Source organism: Taudactylus pleione, unplaced genomic scaffold (assembly GCF_031769625.1).
Source record: "Taudactylus pleione unplaced genomic scaffold, aTauple2 ptg000360l, whole genome shotgun sequence".
Lineage (NCBI taxonomy): Eukaryota > Metazoa > Chordata > Amphibia > Anura > Myobatrachidae > Taudactylus > Taudactylus pleione.
The window spans coordinates 4,226,007-4,244,123 of record NW_028284761.1 but is presented as its reverse complement, the minus strand read 5'-3'; the positions used below and the strand labels follow the sequence as shown (position 1 = coordinate 4,244,123).

The following is an 18,117-nucleotide window of genomic DNA, read 5'->3' as shown; positions in this document are numbered from 1 at the left end:
AAGTTGCCTTAAGCTGGCCACACACTAGACCAACTTACATCCAACCAGCCAACTAGTTGATTGGTTAGAATGAAAATCTGGTAAGGTATGAAAGCAAATGACAATCAGCAATTTGCTCCCAAACGCCGGAAAATGGACAAAAACTGTTGTTTCTTAAATGTTTGATCTAAACAATTTGTTCAAACTTGTCTGAACGACCATTTCCATCTGTTTTCTGGCATTTAGTAACAAATTGCTGATCATCATTTACTCCCATTCCTTACCAGATTTTCATTCCAACCAGACAACTAGTTGGATGGTTGGATGAAAGTTGGTCTAGTGTGTGGCCAGCTTTACTCTATACCAGAGGTTCCCAAACTCCACCATTACAGTCCATGTTTTAAGGATATATATGCTTGAGCAAAAGTGACTAACTTAGTAGCTTAGTCAATTTGAGTTAACCATCTGGACTCAAGCATGGATATCCTTAATACCTGGACTGTAATGGCGGAATTTGGGAACCTCTGCTCTATACTACAACTCATTGATGTTGGCAAATTGGTCAACATTAAACTATCATATACAGTATACCCTGAAGGGGCGTATCTATTACGGGACCCTGGGTCCAGGGGGAACCCACACCACACACTCTGCAGGCACATACTAGTGTACAGAGTCTACTGCTGCTGTCAGTTCACTGGCGGCCACTGGGGAGAGAGGAGGGGCCCGCATGCATTCCCCATCCAGGGCCCCCTCCTCTCTCAATGGCGGCCCCCAGCTGCTGCACCATTTTCCCGAAGACCTGCGCATGCGCAGAAGAAATTGGCCACAGACTAGTGGCCGGAGTCTACTGCTGCTGTCAGTTCACTGGTGGCCACCGAAGAGAGAGGAAGGGGCCCTGCACAGGGAATGCACGCAGGACCCCTCCTCTCTTAATATGCCCCTGACACCCTGATAATTGGGATGACATCTTTCTTGGGCAATTGTACTTGCCCACTTGTAAGTGCATGTATAGGGTTTTGGATTTGCAAACTATATTTATAATCTGTATTTAAATTTACATTTAGTAGAACCACTTCCTTTTAGCCCATGCTACCCTTTTAAAAAGATCTTAAAACCTTAACCTGGCCCAACAAACCTGTTTGTGAGGCTGTCACAGTAAAAAAAATCAATTGCAATAGAAGTTTGGATGTGAAATGACCCTGTAAATTCTTTTCTGTACTTGAGCAATCTCTGTTTAGCTATCAGTAATATTCATCCAATCACACTGCTGTGCAAACTTTACAATCTTTATAAATCCTTCGATCAATCAAAGAAGAATCTCCGCAGGTAAGTTCATTTTAACGAAAACTTCTCATAACATTCAGAAGCCGCTGCGAGAAAATCATTACCATTTCTCATGGTTTATGTAAGATGAGAAGTTTTCAAGGACTTTGCTAGAAGTTTGATTTCTCATCGCTGTTTAACAAAAAAACTTTTGCTCAGCAGTTTCAATACCCAACCCGGTGTGATAGTTTTCATGTATGGCTACTATATTTCATTGGTACCGTTAAAAAAGGAACCAGTTTATGTGATGGCATCAAGCCCATTTACAGCAGTCTAAACAACAGGATTTATCTATCAGTCATAGGAGTAGTTCATCATAAATGAACAAAATTTTATTTAAAAAAGAAAAAAAATATATACAGTATATAAAAATAAAATAAAGTTATTGAATTTGCACATAAATGTGTATTTGGTAAAAAAAAAAAAAAACAATGGGGGAGATTTAATAAATGCTGGAGAGAGATAAAATTGGAGGTAAATAGCACCAACCAATCAGCTCCTAGCTGCCATTTTTCAAACACAGCCTGTAAAGTGACAGTTAGGAGCAGATTGGTTGGTGCTATTTACCTCCAATATTATCTCTCTCCAAGCTTTATTAAATCTCCCCCTTACAACCATAACACAAAAAACTAAATGTTGGTAATTTTATAGTGTCCTGCTCTAGGGAAATGGGTGGGATTCCAGAGGTAACCTCACAATTTGTGAGCCTCACTGACATTATGGGAGAGTAAGCAAGTATCTTCTGATAGATCAAGCATTATTTAGTCATTAAAATCTTTCTTACTATATTACACTGATGTAAATGATTCTAATATTATTTTTTACATTGTAATTATCCTTAAATCTTAGACTTCTACTAATAATTTGGTATCTGACCTGACAATTTGATTCCCTAATCCAGAGGTTCCCAAACATGGTCCTCAAGGCTCCCCAACAGTACAAATTTTGGAGATATCCGTGGTTAGGCACAGGTGGGAACCTCTACCCTAATCAAACTCTGATAATTTGATTTCCTGTGGAAATAATAGGACTAAACTTGTGACAGACCTTGTAGTTCTTGGAATAATTATCTTATGTGCAATGGCATACTATTCCCTGCAACAGATTGTAGTCCATGGGCCAGTCACTGCAACAGATTGTAGTCCAGGGCCATACACTGCAACAGATTGTAGTCCATGGGCCAATCACTGCAACAGATTGTAGTCCATGTTTCATTCACTGCAACACACTAATGCTCATATGCCATTCACTACAACTCACTATAACCAAGTGTCATTCACTACAACATACAGTATTATTGTCCATGTGTCATTCACTGCAACATATTATTGTCAATGTGCATTCACTGCAACACACTATAGTCCATGTGTAATTCACTGCCACACTCTATAGTCCATGTGTCATTCACTGCAACATACTATAGTCCATGTGTAATTCGCTCCAACACACTCTAGTCCATGTGTGTTTGACTGCAACACATTATAGTCCAAATGTCATTCATGGCAACATACTACAGTCCATGCATCCTTCGCTCCAACATACTGTAGTCCATATGTGTCATTCACTACAACACACTGTAGTCTATGTGTCATTCACTGAAACACACTACTGTATAGTCCATGTGTCATTCAATGCAACACATTGTAGTTCATGTGTCATTCACTGCAACACATTGTAGTCCATGTTTCATTTAGAGCAACACACTGTAGTCCATGTGTGATTCACAGCAACACACTGTAGTCATTGTGCCATTCACTTCAACACACTATAGTCCATGTGTCATTTACTGCACCACACTCTAGTCCATTTATCATTCACTGCAATGCATGGAGGCCCATATGCCAGGCACTGCAGCACACAGTAATCCAAGTGCCAATCACTGCAAAACACTATATTCCATGTGTAATTTACTGTAACACACTATAGTCCCTGTGTCATTCACTACAACACACTATAGACCATGTGCGACTCACTGCAACACACTATAGTCCATGTACCTCTCACTACAACATATTATAATCCATGTGTACTTCACTACAACACACTGTAGTCCATGTTACATTCACTGCAACACACAATATTCCATGTTTAATTTACTGTAACACACTATAGTCTCTGTGCCAACCATTACAACACACTATAGTCCATGTGCATCTCACTGCAACATACTGTACTCCATGTTACATTCACTGTAACACACTATAGTCTATTTTCCATGTTATTCACTGCAACACAGTATATTTCATGTGTTATTCACTGAAACACCCTATAGTCCATGTGCCTCTCACTGCAACATACAATAGTCCATGTGTCTTTCACTGTAACACACTGTAGTCCATGTTACAAGGTAGAGGGATAAAAAAACAAACAAACAAACAATAAATAATCTTGAAAAAATAGTCTTCACAACTTTTCAATATGTAGGTAATAATAAATATATTACGATATATTACGATACTTTAGGCATAGCTTAATAGAAATCACTGAGTAAACTCACACCACAAGTTTTTAATGGCCATTTATGAATGTGAATAGCACAAAAGCACAGAGGACCTCATTCAGAGCCGGTCGCACAGAGCGTGCGGTCGGTCTGAATGAGGGGAGGACCTCTTGAATTTTCAAGACGTCCTCCTTTGCGGTGGTAAGATGATGGTACGACCGCCTAAGGTGATGGTTGCGATGGTCAAGACCATCGCGACCATCGGGGCTTACGACGAGACCCTAGGGTAGGGTCTCCCTTGTCGTAAGCCACGGAGAGCTTTCGGCTCTGTCTGAGCCAGAAGCTCTCCACTGACATCACTAGTGATGTCAGTGGGGCCGCCCCCAAAAAGGTAGGCATTCCCATGGGCTGCCACCCCCTGGCCCGCCTTCCAAACGGGGCAAGCTGTCAATCAACATCGACAGCTCGCCCCCTTTGGATCAAGACCCGCTACGACCGGCGCTGTTGGTCGTAGCGGGTCTCACGCATGCGCACGACGGCGCATGCTCTGTGATGGGCCATCGACCCGGTCCGAGCGCATCGGCGCTAACGACCGGGTCTGAATGACCCCCAGAGTGTTTCAAATGCATATAATCATTTGTTTACCATAGGGTGCATTGCCATATCCAGGGGTTAGGAAACAGTATCAACGTCACATTAGTCCTGCCCACTATCATTTTGTATCACTTAATTAACTTCAACTGTATTATAAAACACTACTCATTTCATGCTCATTTATGTCTTCATTAGTCATGATTGTGAGAGGATGCTGGAACTGTTTTTTATTACATTTGTCTTTTATTACTTTTGTCTTTAATACTTTTGGGTCACTTCTGTGTGTTTGAATGTTTGATTTATTGAACATTAATGCATTAATGCTCAAAATGTTCACATTGCTTATTACAAAGTAGAGTTACAATCTTGACAGAAAATATTACAATATCAGAATTTACAACACTCATAAAAGCATATTTGTTGGACCTCACTTCGACCCAACTCAGTAGGCAGTTTTACTAAGCATCAACTATAAAATACTTTTATTTTTTTGTTTTTCTACTCTTGAATATCAATGAATCATGAAACACACTAGCAACAAACTTTATGAATGTTTATATTCAGCCAAACTTTATTCCCTATGCCGGCAGCCAACTGAGATGTTCAAACACCATGAATGGAGCATTATTAATGTATTGTTATAGAACATGTTGACACAATCTACTTAATTCAAAATGCTAATGTGTATTAGTCTGTTTATTGTATTCAGAAATCTTATGTAAATAACCTGAAGTGACTTAATGTAATTTAGTCAATTTACATGTGCACGTGGCCAAATTGGACATACAGTATTTTCTTCTTCATAATTAAACTGCCTGACCAGAACATGGGGCTCTATTAATGTTGTTGGCTGGGAAGTCTGACAGAGATCACAGGTAGTTATTTAATCAGGCACTTAACACACAACCACCAGTCTCCATAGCAATAGTTGGGGTGGGTAACTGTTGATATGCATCTGCCTTAGTTATTCGCTCTTCAGTCTTCTGGACTTGAGGGGGTGGGGGCAGAACATGGGATTGAAGCACTCTTTGGATTTTAAGTTCTGGAACTTGCTGTGCCTGTGCCAGCTTCTGTAACACGGTGGCCTCCAGAATTGAAGGAGTGGTATCAATGGGCTTGATTTGGCACCAGGCCCCATATCATCCTCTGCACTGTACTGTCCCCAATAAAACTCATAACCTTTTATTGTACTGTCCTGATATTAATTAATATGAAACTAATAAACAGCAAACTGTCACCTCCATCATTTGGTTCACACATTCAGCATTTGGCAAGTCTTTTTGTCTTATTCTACTAGTTTTCAAGTATTTGAGAAAATACTTAAAAAAATGGAGCAAATGATAGCTGTGACATTCCTCATAATTATCAATGAATCAATTAGATTATATCTGTAATTTTTATAACGAAAGATAGAAAATTACAAACATCTTATACATTTGCCAACACCAACATTTTCTTGCATTAGTTTAATAAATGCACAAATGGCTTTCAAACAATAGCAACTAACTCAACAAAATAATGGGATTAATTATTTTGTAATATGTTAATATGATATGATACTTTGTAAGACTTAGAACATTTCCTGTATTCAGTAAGTGAGGTTAAAGTTGCATACACATGTAAAGATTTTCTGTACAACCATCCAACTAGTTGATTGGTTGGAGTGAAAATCTGGTAACATACTGTATGGGAGTACATGATGATCAGCAATTTGCTTCTAAATGCCAGAAAACAGATGAAAATGGTCATTAGACAAATTTGTTAAATGTTTGATCTAAACAATTTGTTCAAACAACAGTTTTTGACCATTTTCCGGCATTTGAGAGCAAATTGCTGATTGTCATTTGCTTTCATATCTTACCAGATTTTCATTCCAACCAATCAACTAGTTGGATGGTTGGTCTGAAAATCTTTACGTGTGTATGCAGCTTAATTCTGACAGTGTTGAAGCTACTGTAGCTTCTTCTTTTTTCTTTTTTTTTACTCTTTCTGTGAACAACTCTCAAATAGATATAAAAAAATAAATGAATTTCAAAATACTGGAAGCCAACACAATTTGTCAAATTAATATTTCTATGGTAACTTCTGACAACAATTTATCTACGATCCTTATTTTTTTAATCAACTATAAAAAATGTCAAAAGCTTAGTAGCTGTTACTGTCGTTTGCCTTTCAGGTGTTAAAGAAAAATAGATTACCATTTACATTTTTAATTGATTTATAGAAAGTTTAAAAATTCTAGAGATGAGAGAAACAGTTATATTTACAGTGGAAATTGAGTAGTTTGGTCATTTTGATTATCTGGAATAATCTTGCAAAGCAAAGTGCAGATAGTTTGCTCATGGGAGGTAAGCTGATTAGAGGAATTGATAAATATTGTCATTTTAATTCTTTTTTTTAATAATGAACAAAATAAAAAAAAGGTTAAAAATCAATTTGAACAAATGTAATAAATAACCTTTATGACACCGTAAAATCTTCTTGAACACCTTTTTCTCTTTGAGCCAGAAATATAACATTTGTAATTAAATCAATTTGCTGTGAATATAAGTAAAGGGCACAATGCTCTTCTTTATTCCCTAATGACACCACAGGTTGATAAGGGAAAATAATTGTGTGAGCACTTTAAATTCAACATTCCAACTGCATTCTCTCTAGTGTTATTGGGTACAATGTTGTTTTTGGTGACCTTCACCTTTGGGTAACATCATGTTCATAATATTTTTAATCAAGTTTAACCATAATGATTCCTCCAGCCCTTTGTCACTTGTAAGAGCTACTGGATCCATGATTAAATCACACTGACATTGGTATTTCCTTGTCATTTCCTTGAACATGTGTCAAAAGAAATTTATGTCACTGAAGGTTTGTTTAATGCCATGGGATTAATGTAGCTAAACTTAAATTCAAAGTAGTTTATGATGAAAACTACTCTTTGAACCTGGTTTAATACTGTATGTCCTTGACCTCAAAATACCATCAGATGTCTACTCAACCAAAATACTACTCAGGTGTAACCCTCTCCTTCACATCTTTTTGCAAGTCTTTGATTTGCAATTTTGGGGTGAATATAGGGTTTAGTATTTTAATATACAAATCACTGAAACAGATTCCTATTAATTTAGGGGCTGAAGTGGAGCGAATGCTGAAGTGCAAATTGTGTGTTTTTGCTCTACACAAGAGATGTGTGCTGACCCCTGTGTTTTCGTTTTGGATCTGGATTAATCTTCGTGTTTTGGTTTTAGTTTTGCAAACCACCATCACCTGTTTTGGTTTTGGTTTTAGATTCAGATAAAAATCAATTAAAATATTGATAAAAAAAATCAATAAAAAATCAATTAAAAATAGGCATTAGATTCGAACCGGGACTCATTTTGAATCGGGACACAAAGTGAATCCATACCATACACCAGTTCTACTCGAATCCCCTAAATTTGGGTGTGTTCAGATTTCTGAAATCTGGATCCGCACATCTCTACTCTCTGCAACAAGGTGTAGGCAATTATGGTCGTTTATACATATTAACCCACGCATACAGATAGGGGCAGTCCACTCACAAAGATGCACACAATTCTGCATAAAGGCGAATATACGTATTAGGTTGCTTGTATGCAATGCAGGATCAATTACTGCCAACTTGTGTTCATCTCTGCTTCAGCACGCTAGTGCATTTGTTTTTATTGTAGCAGCAAACTAATTGCAAGATGGTAATCCTATCAAAAAGTCACTACTATTTAAGACATACCACCAGAACCTTAAACTTAATAGGACCTGTTTTACATGATGATATCTTCTCTACACGGGTTGTTTAATGTCTAAAACATGTGTACATCTTATTGATGGAGGCTCCTTCTTTCATGTTGCATGGGTTAGTCAATATTTTGCTAACAAATGACAATTTTCCTTTAAAAATAAAAAATAAAACATAAAATGGTACGCAATTCTCATAACACTTCTTTGGGCATTTCTTAAGTTTGAACTACTGTCCTGTGTTTACATTATCCAATGAATTTGATTTTTAATATATTTCTTATCTTAGCATTTTTAATTATGTATATGGTGCATATCAAATAACGATAGTATGTAATATTGATCATATATCTTATTGTGCAAATTGTGCTCAGTATTTTGTATAACGTAAATCTGTGAGTACTGTACTTTAGTTTGTGGGCATGGTTGACTTTATCATTTTAATGAAGATGTTGCTTTGAGTGCCCATCACAACATTTTGAAGGGGCTCCCGCACCAAAAAAAGAGAAACCTCTCTCCACATTGGTTGTTCATTTTATGCCACATAATTGTGCTCTAGTACTTTTTATGCCCCATAGTAGTGCCCTAGTACATTTTATGCCCCTTAGTAGTGCCCTAGTACATTTTATGCCCCATAGTAGTGACCTAGTACATTTTATGTCCCATAGTAGTGACCTAGTACATTTTATGCCCCTTAGTAGTAACCTAGTACATTTTATGTCCCATAGTAGTGACCTAGTACATTTTATGTCCCATAGTAGTGACCTAGTACATTTTATGTCCCATAGTAGTGACCTAGTACATTTTTTGCCCCATAGTAGTGACCTAGTACATTTTTTGCCCCATAGTAGTGACCTAGTACATTTTATGCCCCATAGTAGTGACCTAGTACATTTTATGTCCCATAGTAGTGACCTAGTACATTTTTTGCCCCATAGTAGTGACCTAGTACATTTTTTGCCCCATAGTAGTGACCTAGTACATTTTATGCCCCATAGTAGTGCCCTAGTACATTTTATGCTTCTTAGTAGTGACCTATTTCATTTTATGCTTCTTAGTAGCACCCTAGTTAATGTTATTACCATTAGTAGTGCCCTAGTTAATGTTATTACCATTAGTAGTGCCATAGTTAATTTTATGCCCTACAGTAGAGCTCAAGTTCACATTACACCCACAGTGCCCTCAATTCATAGGGCTGCTACAGATGTGTCCACATCCATCTTATTTCCTTGCAAATTAAACAGCCCTTCTAGTCGTGCCATGGTGTGGCATGACTCAGTAGCACCGAGCATCTTTTCATGTGACTTTTTACATTCAAATGCGTCTTAGTCGCAAAAAGGTGTGAAAAGGTAGCACAAGCAGCTTCTGCTGACTAAAATGATAAGCGGCATGTCTATAGTCCATGTGTGACCGCGGGTGTATATGCATGCGGTATGTTATGTTACAGTCACACAGCTGTTCACACTGTAACCCAGTATTTCGCAAGCAGATACACCCGCAGTCGCATACTGGATAAAGGCGTGCCACATATCATTTTAATCAACAGAAGCTGCTTGTGTAGCCTATTCACATCCCTTTGCGAATGAGATGTATTTGAAGGTAAAAGTCATATGAAAAGATGCTCGGCGTTACAGAGTCACACGGCGCTCACGTGTTATGTTTAATGCTACTTGTAACGCAGGCGGGTAAGATGTATGTATATACACATTTGTATATTTAGAAAAATCAAATCCAGGTCATGCTGGGGGTATAACAAAATCTGATAAGTGTGGCCACGCCCCCTCCCCAAAAAAGTAAAAAAAAAATACTATGTGCAACGAGCTCAGCACAGGGACGGCTTGGGGGTTGGCGGTTTTAGTCAGTGTGCAGTAAGTGTGTGCAGTGTGTGTAGCCTGGTCACATTATGATGGCTGCTCACACATAAGGTACCGTATCAGCTCTTGGCCTCTCTGTAGCCGCTGCTATGAATGATACCACCCGGTAGCCTGTTCGCTCTCCCCACCTCTCATGTCCCCCAGGTGGCTGCCTCTTCCCTGCATCCTCCAGGTAACCAGCTGCTGTATCAATATTGTGACATTCCACTAACAGATCTTCACACAGCTACACTCAGTCACTTTCGGCTGTAGTACCCAGCTTGGAGACAGATCCCCCTCGCTCTGTGACAACGGCCACAGCCACCCCTCCAGTCACTTTCTATATGAAACCAGGACATTTAGGCATCCTGAAGACTGTCTTCAGGATGTCTGGACACTGACCACAACAGCGGTATGATCCCGGGAATATCAGGAGGTATAGCAACCCTACACATTCATATCATGCCACATTGTAGTGCCACCATTTCAAAATATACCACAGCAGTACACAGTACACATTGTGTCAAACAGTGCCCCCAGCTCACATTATGGCATATTGAAGTGCCCCAGTTCATATTATGCCACTTTGTACTGCCCCCAGTTTATCTTATGCCACACTGTTCATTACTGTATGTCCCCAGCTCACTTTTGCAAAGACTGTAATCTAGGAGAAGCTTATTGGCCTCCATGCCAGGCAATGGGCCAATGGCATGCTGGGAAATTCTGGGAACTTGGTAGGCAACTTCACCTAAGGGTCTGATTCAGAGCTGAATGTTATTCTGATGTTTACGCAGTGGAACGATAATCGGTAGTTTGCGTAACGCATTGCAGCCACATTGCGCAAGCATTGCAAATTAATTGTGATTGCAGTAGCTGTGAGGATTCACTCGCTGTTAATTGACATGAAGAGAACATTTTGTGGGTGGTTACAGGGAGTTCCTGCAAAATAATTCTGGGCGTGTACCAATTACAACATCAGTTCTGAGTGACCATAGACTTACTTGAGCTGTCGGTGTTTTGAGGGTCTGCATACAATGCTGCATTTGTGTACGCTATGAGGGCTCTGCGTGGGCATCCAAATACAAAATCTGACGCCTGATGCATTAACACATTGTAGCAACTGCGATCCGTGAGAGTATGCAGCTGCATATGCATTACTGCCCATCTCTGAATCAGGCCCTAAGTCCGGAGCCCCTAAAGCTGCTGGGCCTCATAGCGATGGCACCCTTACACCCACTATAGATACGCTCATGGATGTGTAAGATTTTACAACTACTAACCATCACATGTTGGCAGTGGATGACTCCACCAGTGATTTTTCTCGCATAACAAGGGTTCTTCATGGCTAAGTGTATAACCAGGTTGACAACCAAATGAAACAGTAGACCCAATGGAGAAATCATAGCCATAGCGATGACCGTGTAATGGTATTCCTGGATCCAAGCATGAATGTGTATCAACTGTTACACCTGCAAATTAAAGAAAACAACAATGAGTTGATAGTGCCAGAAATTGCCCCAAATTAATTATCTAGTCACACTATAAAACATCTGATAAACAGCAATCACCATTAATTAAAAAAATAAAAAATACAAAGTGGTGAATGGTATAAAATCTAGTGAGATAATGACCACAACTGACCTTACGTGAATTTACATTTCAGCTATACTAAATGTGTCCAATTGTACAGTATGTGACCATTCAGTCCCAGTGCCGAGCCAAGACTGGATTTTTCTAAATGGAGCTAATGATTCTGCAGGCAAAACACATGTAATACAAAACCATTCTTAGCTCTTAATAGTGGGCATGACTCATTACTGATCACAACTGCGATTACGCATGCAGTCGGCTGATTGTTGAGATCAGGATTGCGATTGCAGTGACTACACATACCCATCGCAGAGTGACTGACAGGAAGTGCTGTTTGTGGGAAGTGACGGGGGGATGATCAGCGAAATGCAGGCATTGCATGGGCATGCATAAAATATGTACTGCGATGCCGTATGCAGCTTGAGGACTCATAGCATCCGATGAATTCCTGAGTAAGGTCAGAGCTTGTGCAAGTGTGCGTGAGGCTGCAATGGTACTTGAGTGTACCGATGGTTTCACAGTCTTGCTAAACATTATGGATGTGTGTAAGTAAAGTGGGTCGTCCTTATGTTGTGCTGCGAGGGCATAGCGATCGAAATGGATTAGCATACTATTGTAGTGAGACTGCATGCATAATCCCTATTGCATTCGCAGTTGTAATCGGTTGTGTATCAGGCCCAGTGTCCTCTAGCATTGACAGATACAATGGGAGCTGGTACTTGACATTAGGTCAACAGATGATACAAGGAGCTCTTTTGCTGACCATGAGGGCATATGTAATTAGTGGCAACTGCACTTAATTGACCTTTACAGTATATCAACATTCTTAAATTTACAGATTTCTGATACAGTCCAGGAGAAATAAAGATTGGTTCATTAAATAGGTTTACCCGGCATCCTACAGGAATTCTGAATGGCAGTATTTAAAGTCTGACCAAGCTTTTTAACTAATTAATTGACGATTTTTACCAGCAAAACCGGTCAGAAATTGCCTAGTCCACAGGAAAGTCCATGTAGTCACAAGAGATCCATTCTTCACATGTATAGAACAAATTTTCTCTTCAAAAATACAGCCTAATGGTGTGGTCGAAACTTGACAGCTGCAACATAGCTGGCTGCTTTCGCAACAAAACTGACCACGTCAGTTAAGTAATTAAAGGATAATTCTAAGTAAAAGTATTTTTTTTTATCCAGCACATCCTCCCTCATCTAGACAGTGAAAAGTGGGTGATGGCATTCTGAGGATCCATGCCAAAGAACCTAGCAGTTTGGGTGCTTACCTATGCAGGCAACTCTAGCAAATCACAACTGGGTTCACAACCAGTAGGATCTTACAGTGTATAAGCACTGTGTTAATTCCTAAAATATCTTAAATTCATTTGAACAGTACCATGGTTATTACTCTGACAACAATGGAGCGTAGCCCGCGTTAACTCCTCCTGAATTGTTGAGGTTGTCTGACACAAAAAAAGCAGTACTACTAGTTGGGTTAATGGCATATCAAATAAAAAAAAAATAATAATAATATTTTGCTGCAGTTAAACTTTTATTTAAAGACTAGCTGTTGCCCACAATTATGCCTACGATGAAATCGCTTTTGCCAACATTTTATTGTATGCTTTGCATAGGGGCCCGGTCACAGGATTGACCCACTTGACCAGCAGCGCTATACAGACTGGTGGCAGTAACACCTTCACCCACCGCTCACACCAATGTCACTGTGTGCCCTGTGCTCAGATTGCTACTGCATGTGTCCTATCCTATTCAAGTGAACACGGGCCAGAAGCACCTCTCCTCTACACATTACCAGTCGCGTGGATGATGCCATTGACTATCTATCTATCTCTTGCATTGATGATGTCAATACATGTTGTTCTTGCTATTGCTCAGCTTTCACATGATGGATCAAGATGAATCAAAGTGCAGATCATTTCTAGGAGTTTCCACTACACAGTGATGCTGTTTTATGAGAATCAATTCAGTAGTTTTAGCACCAACTTGGAACCAACAGGCAGATACAATGTTCTCATTATGTTAATATGATTATAAAAGCTCAAATTATGTCCTGAGCAGCCCCATAACAAGGTGCCACTGTGCCCTGTGCTGCACCTGCCCCTTGAGTGGTGCTCAAGCCATCATAACTAAGCTCTGAGCAGCAGAACAGATCCCATGACACTGTGGGAGAAGACATAATGTATCTCGCCACACGGTGCAGGAGCCGTGAGCAGGGCGCTGGTTGCAGCATAGGTTGAGTATATAAGTGAGTGGGTACCAAGCGCTAAATGAGTGAGAGGATCGGGAAATACTGCAGCAGTATAGAAAGAGGTTATTTGCCAACCCCAATAATGAAATACAACAATAAAGATATACTGCGCTTAATCTCTCATGTTGGGATAAATGTGCAATCCAAAAACCAAAAAAAGAACTGAATAAAAGTAATTTTAATATATGACCTATATATCACAAAATAAATAAATACATACATACATATATCGAACATATAATCAAAGAAGACATATATAACACGATGCTAGATACATACTATGCACATCATATGGTGACTTTGCATAAAAATATATATATATTAAAACATGAAGAAAAAGAAAAAAGTTGATCAAACTCATAAAAAGAAAAAAAAACAATTATTATTTTATTGTTACGTAGTTGATCGATTATCGGTAGTTTATCTCAGCCACATTGCGCATGCACTGTGAATAAATTTCGATTGCAGTTGCTGTGACTATTCATTTGCAGTTAATTGACATGAAGAGAACATTTTGTGGGTGGTTACAGGGATTCCTGCCAAAAACGTGGGCGTGTTGGTGCCCACGTATCTAAAAAGTGATATCCTCAGGAAATCACCTTTTAGACCTTGACTTATAAGTATCAGTTATACGGCAACGATAAACCACAATCAGAAAACTGTTACTTAAACAGCAACAATTTGTTTTCCCCAAGCTGATACTCTTGATATATTCTAACATACATATAATAATAATTGTCTTTTTTCTTTTTATGAGTCTGATCAATTCTTTTTTTTTTCTTTTTCTTCATGTTTTAATATATATATATATATATATATATATTTAAATGCAAAGTCACCATAGGTTGAGTATGGCTTGTACTGCTTCTAGTGCATCCAACCCTGTGCATTGGCACCAGAAGTACCACCCTCATTATGGCCCTGGTGCTGAGTCTGCAATATTCCAAGCACATGACTTGATAAATGAGTATATTATGTAATGACACCATTCAATGCATCAATACCCAATTGTACGTACTCTCATAATGAATCTTGAAACCATTATTGGACCGGCTGTTGTCCGTCGTGAAGAGTAGATAAAGGTAGTTAATGCTGCTAAATAGGAACTGGGGAACTTGTGTGCCATTATAGGATCCAAGAAGTGGTGATAACAGATTTGGCCCATCATGTACTTCCAACACATCGTAGTTAAGCTCAGTTTGAAATCTTCAAAAAAACAAAAAGAAACAAGCATAAACTTACATATGTATTAGTTTAAATTCACAATAATTCAATTTGTTCCCCATATGGCAAAGTCACATAAGTGTGCATGGGATCAATTACTACGGATGCACATGGACTGAAAAACAAAGTCACTAACTGGAATACTTGACAATTTACTTAGCAGAAGAAGAGAGCCATCAAGCTCTTAAGATATTGACATTTTGGAGTTTTATTGATATAAATGATCCAAGACAGACTTGCAGTCAGAGACTCATGCTCTTTGTAGAGCAGATTGCATTAGTGTGTCTTGCAGTCTATACTAAGAATCTGTTGTCTTGGTTATATTATAGTATTTCATTAACACTGCAACAGCAACACCTGGAGGGTGAGGTGGATCTTCTCTAAGTTATACTTAGACTGAGAATGGTCTTCGTCTCACCAGCTACCGCGAGGAGTCTGCTCCAAGAAAAAGGTTATAACATACCAGACAATTTATTAGCTGAAGATTATTCATATCAAAAAGAACAATTAGTAGCAAAATTCATAAAATTAGGTATTAGAATATTACTAGTAGTTTTGAACCTGTCTTAAGATGGGACTGCACCTCCCCCCGACCCATAATATTTACTTTGTGGTAGCCACTGTTTGTGTGAGGGGGGAATGGGGGCACTCTAACTACCAGTGCACATAACAGAGACATGATTGCCATTCGCAATTATTATATTATATTATATTATAAGAACAGAGGGTGACTCAAATAACTGTGAGAAGGTTTTCTTAGGGACATATGCAGATAATATATAGAAAATAGAGACATTTTCAGCTTGCAAAAGCATATATAGTAATTTTATAATGGCAGTGAGCATCTGGAAAATATTTGTAACGGGTATCTACTGTACATTGTACAATGGTAACACTTGAGTGCAAAACTGTACACACATAATAGCAGTGTATCCGTCTAACATAAATTATCCCAACTATGTGTTAAACGTAAAAGGCATTTTCACACGAGTCCAGATAAACCTTACACAAAGAGCATGTTGACAATTTTGGAATGTTCTATGCATATTATGTCGAATATTTCTGTAAGCAACCTACATAGAGTATGGTGACAATCCTACAGAAATGGTCATCTCACACTTTCATGGCTCCACAAAAAAAAACCAATACTGATTAACTTGAACCTTCCTAAGGATAACATAGGGCAAGTATGGCTGGCATAGGGCAGGGCATGTCATATTTCAGGCTTAAGTGTTGATCAAACAGATTACGTATAGCACATTTTGGGATTTATTCAGAGGTGGACACCGTAGTCTGCATCTATTGGTGGTTGCCTGTCTACGACTTTATGCAAATGTCACAACAAAGCCCTTCCCTGGAATTTCCACTGTCAGCGTCCGTACATGAAGTAATGCCACCATTGAAACTTTCACCAGCCCTATGGCAGGTGGTTTCTCCATCCATGTATGACCTTCTATGTGAGTGGTTGATACTCCATGTATGCAAAGGCTTTCACCAACATGCCCTTAACACTCACTTAACATGCCCATGTACACTAAACCACCTTCCAGTAGACGTCCAGAAACACTCATTAATTTTTAGAAGACATATCTGATACTGTGTGTCTCAACTGCAACATCACCATGGCGTGTGCAATATATTGGGTATGGGATTACAGCTGTAAGGTTGCTGGCTGTCAGAATACCAATATTGGCATCCCGACAGTCACAATCCCAACACATTAAGGTAAGTTCCCTAACCCTCCCCCTCTCCCTATTCTAACCCTAACTCTCCCTTCCGGGTTCCTGAACCTAACCTCCCCCACATAGTGACTAACCCTAACCTCCCCATCCCCACACCCTAAACCTTACCCTCTCCCCTTAGTGCCTAACCCCTAAACCTAGCCCTTCCCTAACCCCCAATACTTACCTTCAGGATGCCGGCGGTCGGGATACTAGAGCCGGGATCCCGACGCTGTCGAGATTCTGGCACTGGTATTTAGACCGTCGGCATCCCGCATGCCGGGATGCTGACTACATCCCGCGTGATACATGTGCCCTAGGAGATTTTATGGATTTCCTCGCATGCACGATAGCAAAGTGTCACTCAGCTACGTGAACATCCGCATCACATCCAGCTATGAATCAGGCACTTTATATCCTACTGAGGCCAGAAATGTGAAGCTGAAAGAAGTCCTCACCTTTCAAATGAAATTTTAATGGAGCGTCCAGGTTCTGCTTCAATCACCCATTCGCAATTCAGTGAGTCCTTGTAGTACCCAGGCCATCCTGGAGAAAGTATTACTCCACTGGGAGAAGAAAAATGGCCACCGCACGGAGCTAGGGAAAAAAACCAAAAACTAAAATTAGTATTAATCATTACAAACAGAATACGTTTTTATCTGTCATTTTATAACTGTGTCCCACCAATAATTCTGAATTACATTATTAGTTTGGAAGCATTTCATCCTCATTCATTTTGTTTTTTCAGTAGACAGTGCTATAGGGAAAAAACCTGTGACACATACTGTACATACATACTATACATACATACATACATACATACATACATTGTAGTACTACAAGCACCAGCTGTGGCCAAACAACATCTGGACAGCCACAGGCCTTCTCCTACTTAATATTGACATTCAATGATATTTAGAAGTTACTTTTTTTTTTTTTACAAAAAATGTCCAGAGATTCCTTTGAAGTAATAATGGTACTGAACCTTAAATTATATTTGTTGCCCATAGGAAGTTATTAAACTTTCCAAATCTGCAGTAAAATACAGCACAAGACCTGCTTTGGAATATGATAATATGATTTTATTTATTCATACACTACAAGTGCAGCAAAATAGATTACATTAGTTATATCATGAGTCGAGTTTCTGGCTGATATTTAATGTTTAAATGGAACTTCTAAAATTATTACACTTTATCACAGTAATCTTATTTTGGATTCCAGCAAAAGTTACATGGCAGTAACAGAGCTAAGTGCCTTTGTTTTTATTTAATAATGGCAAAAGTGCAATGGCATAGGCTGTCATCTCAACAAACTTTTCTTTTAAGAGTTTTTGCTAAAATTGTTACTGTCGGTATATGTGTAATGTTTGGACCA

General features: G+C 39.0%; 1 protein-coding gene across 1 annotated transcript in view; it reads right to left on the bottom strand.

The window, feature by feature from the left end:
- CSMD3 (CUB and Sushi multiple domains 3) overlaps positions 1–18,117 on the bottom strand; it is a 1,208,248-nt gene that overhangs the window by 498,200 nt on the left and 691,931 nt on the right. The window contains exons 17-19 of the mRNA XM_088444368.1: positions 17,199–17,337; positions 14,814–15,001; positions 11,223–11,411 (exon numbers count right to left, since the gene is read on the bottom strand). Of these exons, the coding sequence (XP_088300494.1) occupies positions 11,223–11,411; positions 14,814–15,001; positions 17,199–17,337 (516 nt within the window). The remainder of the gene's footprint in view (positions 1–11,222; positions 11,412–14,813; positions 15,002–17,198; positions 17,338–18,117) is intronic.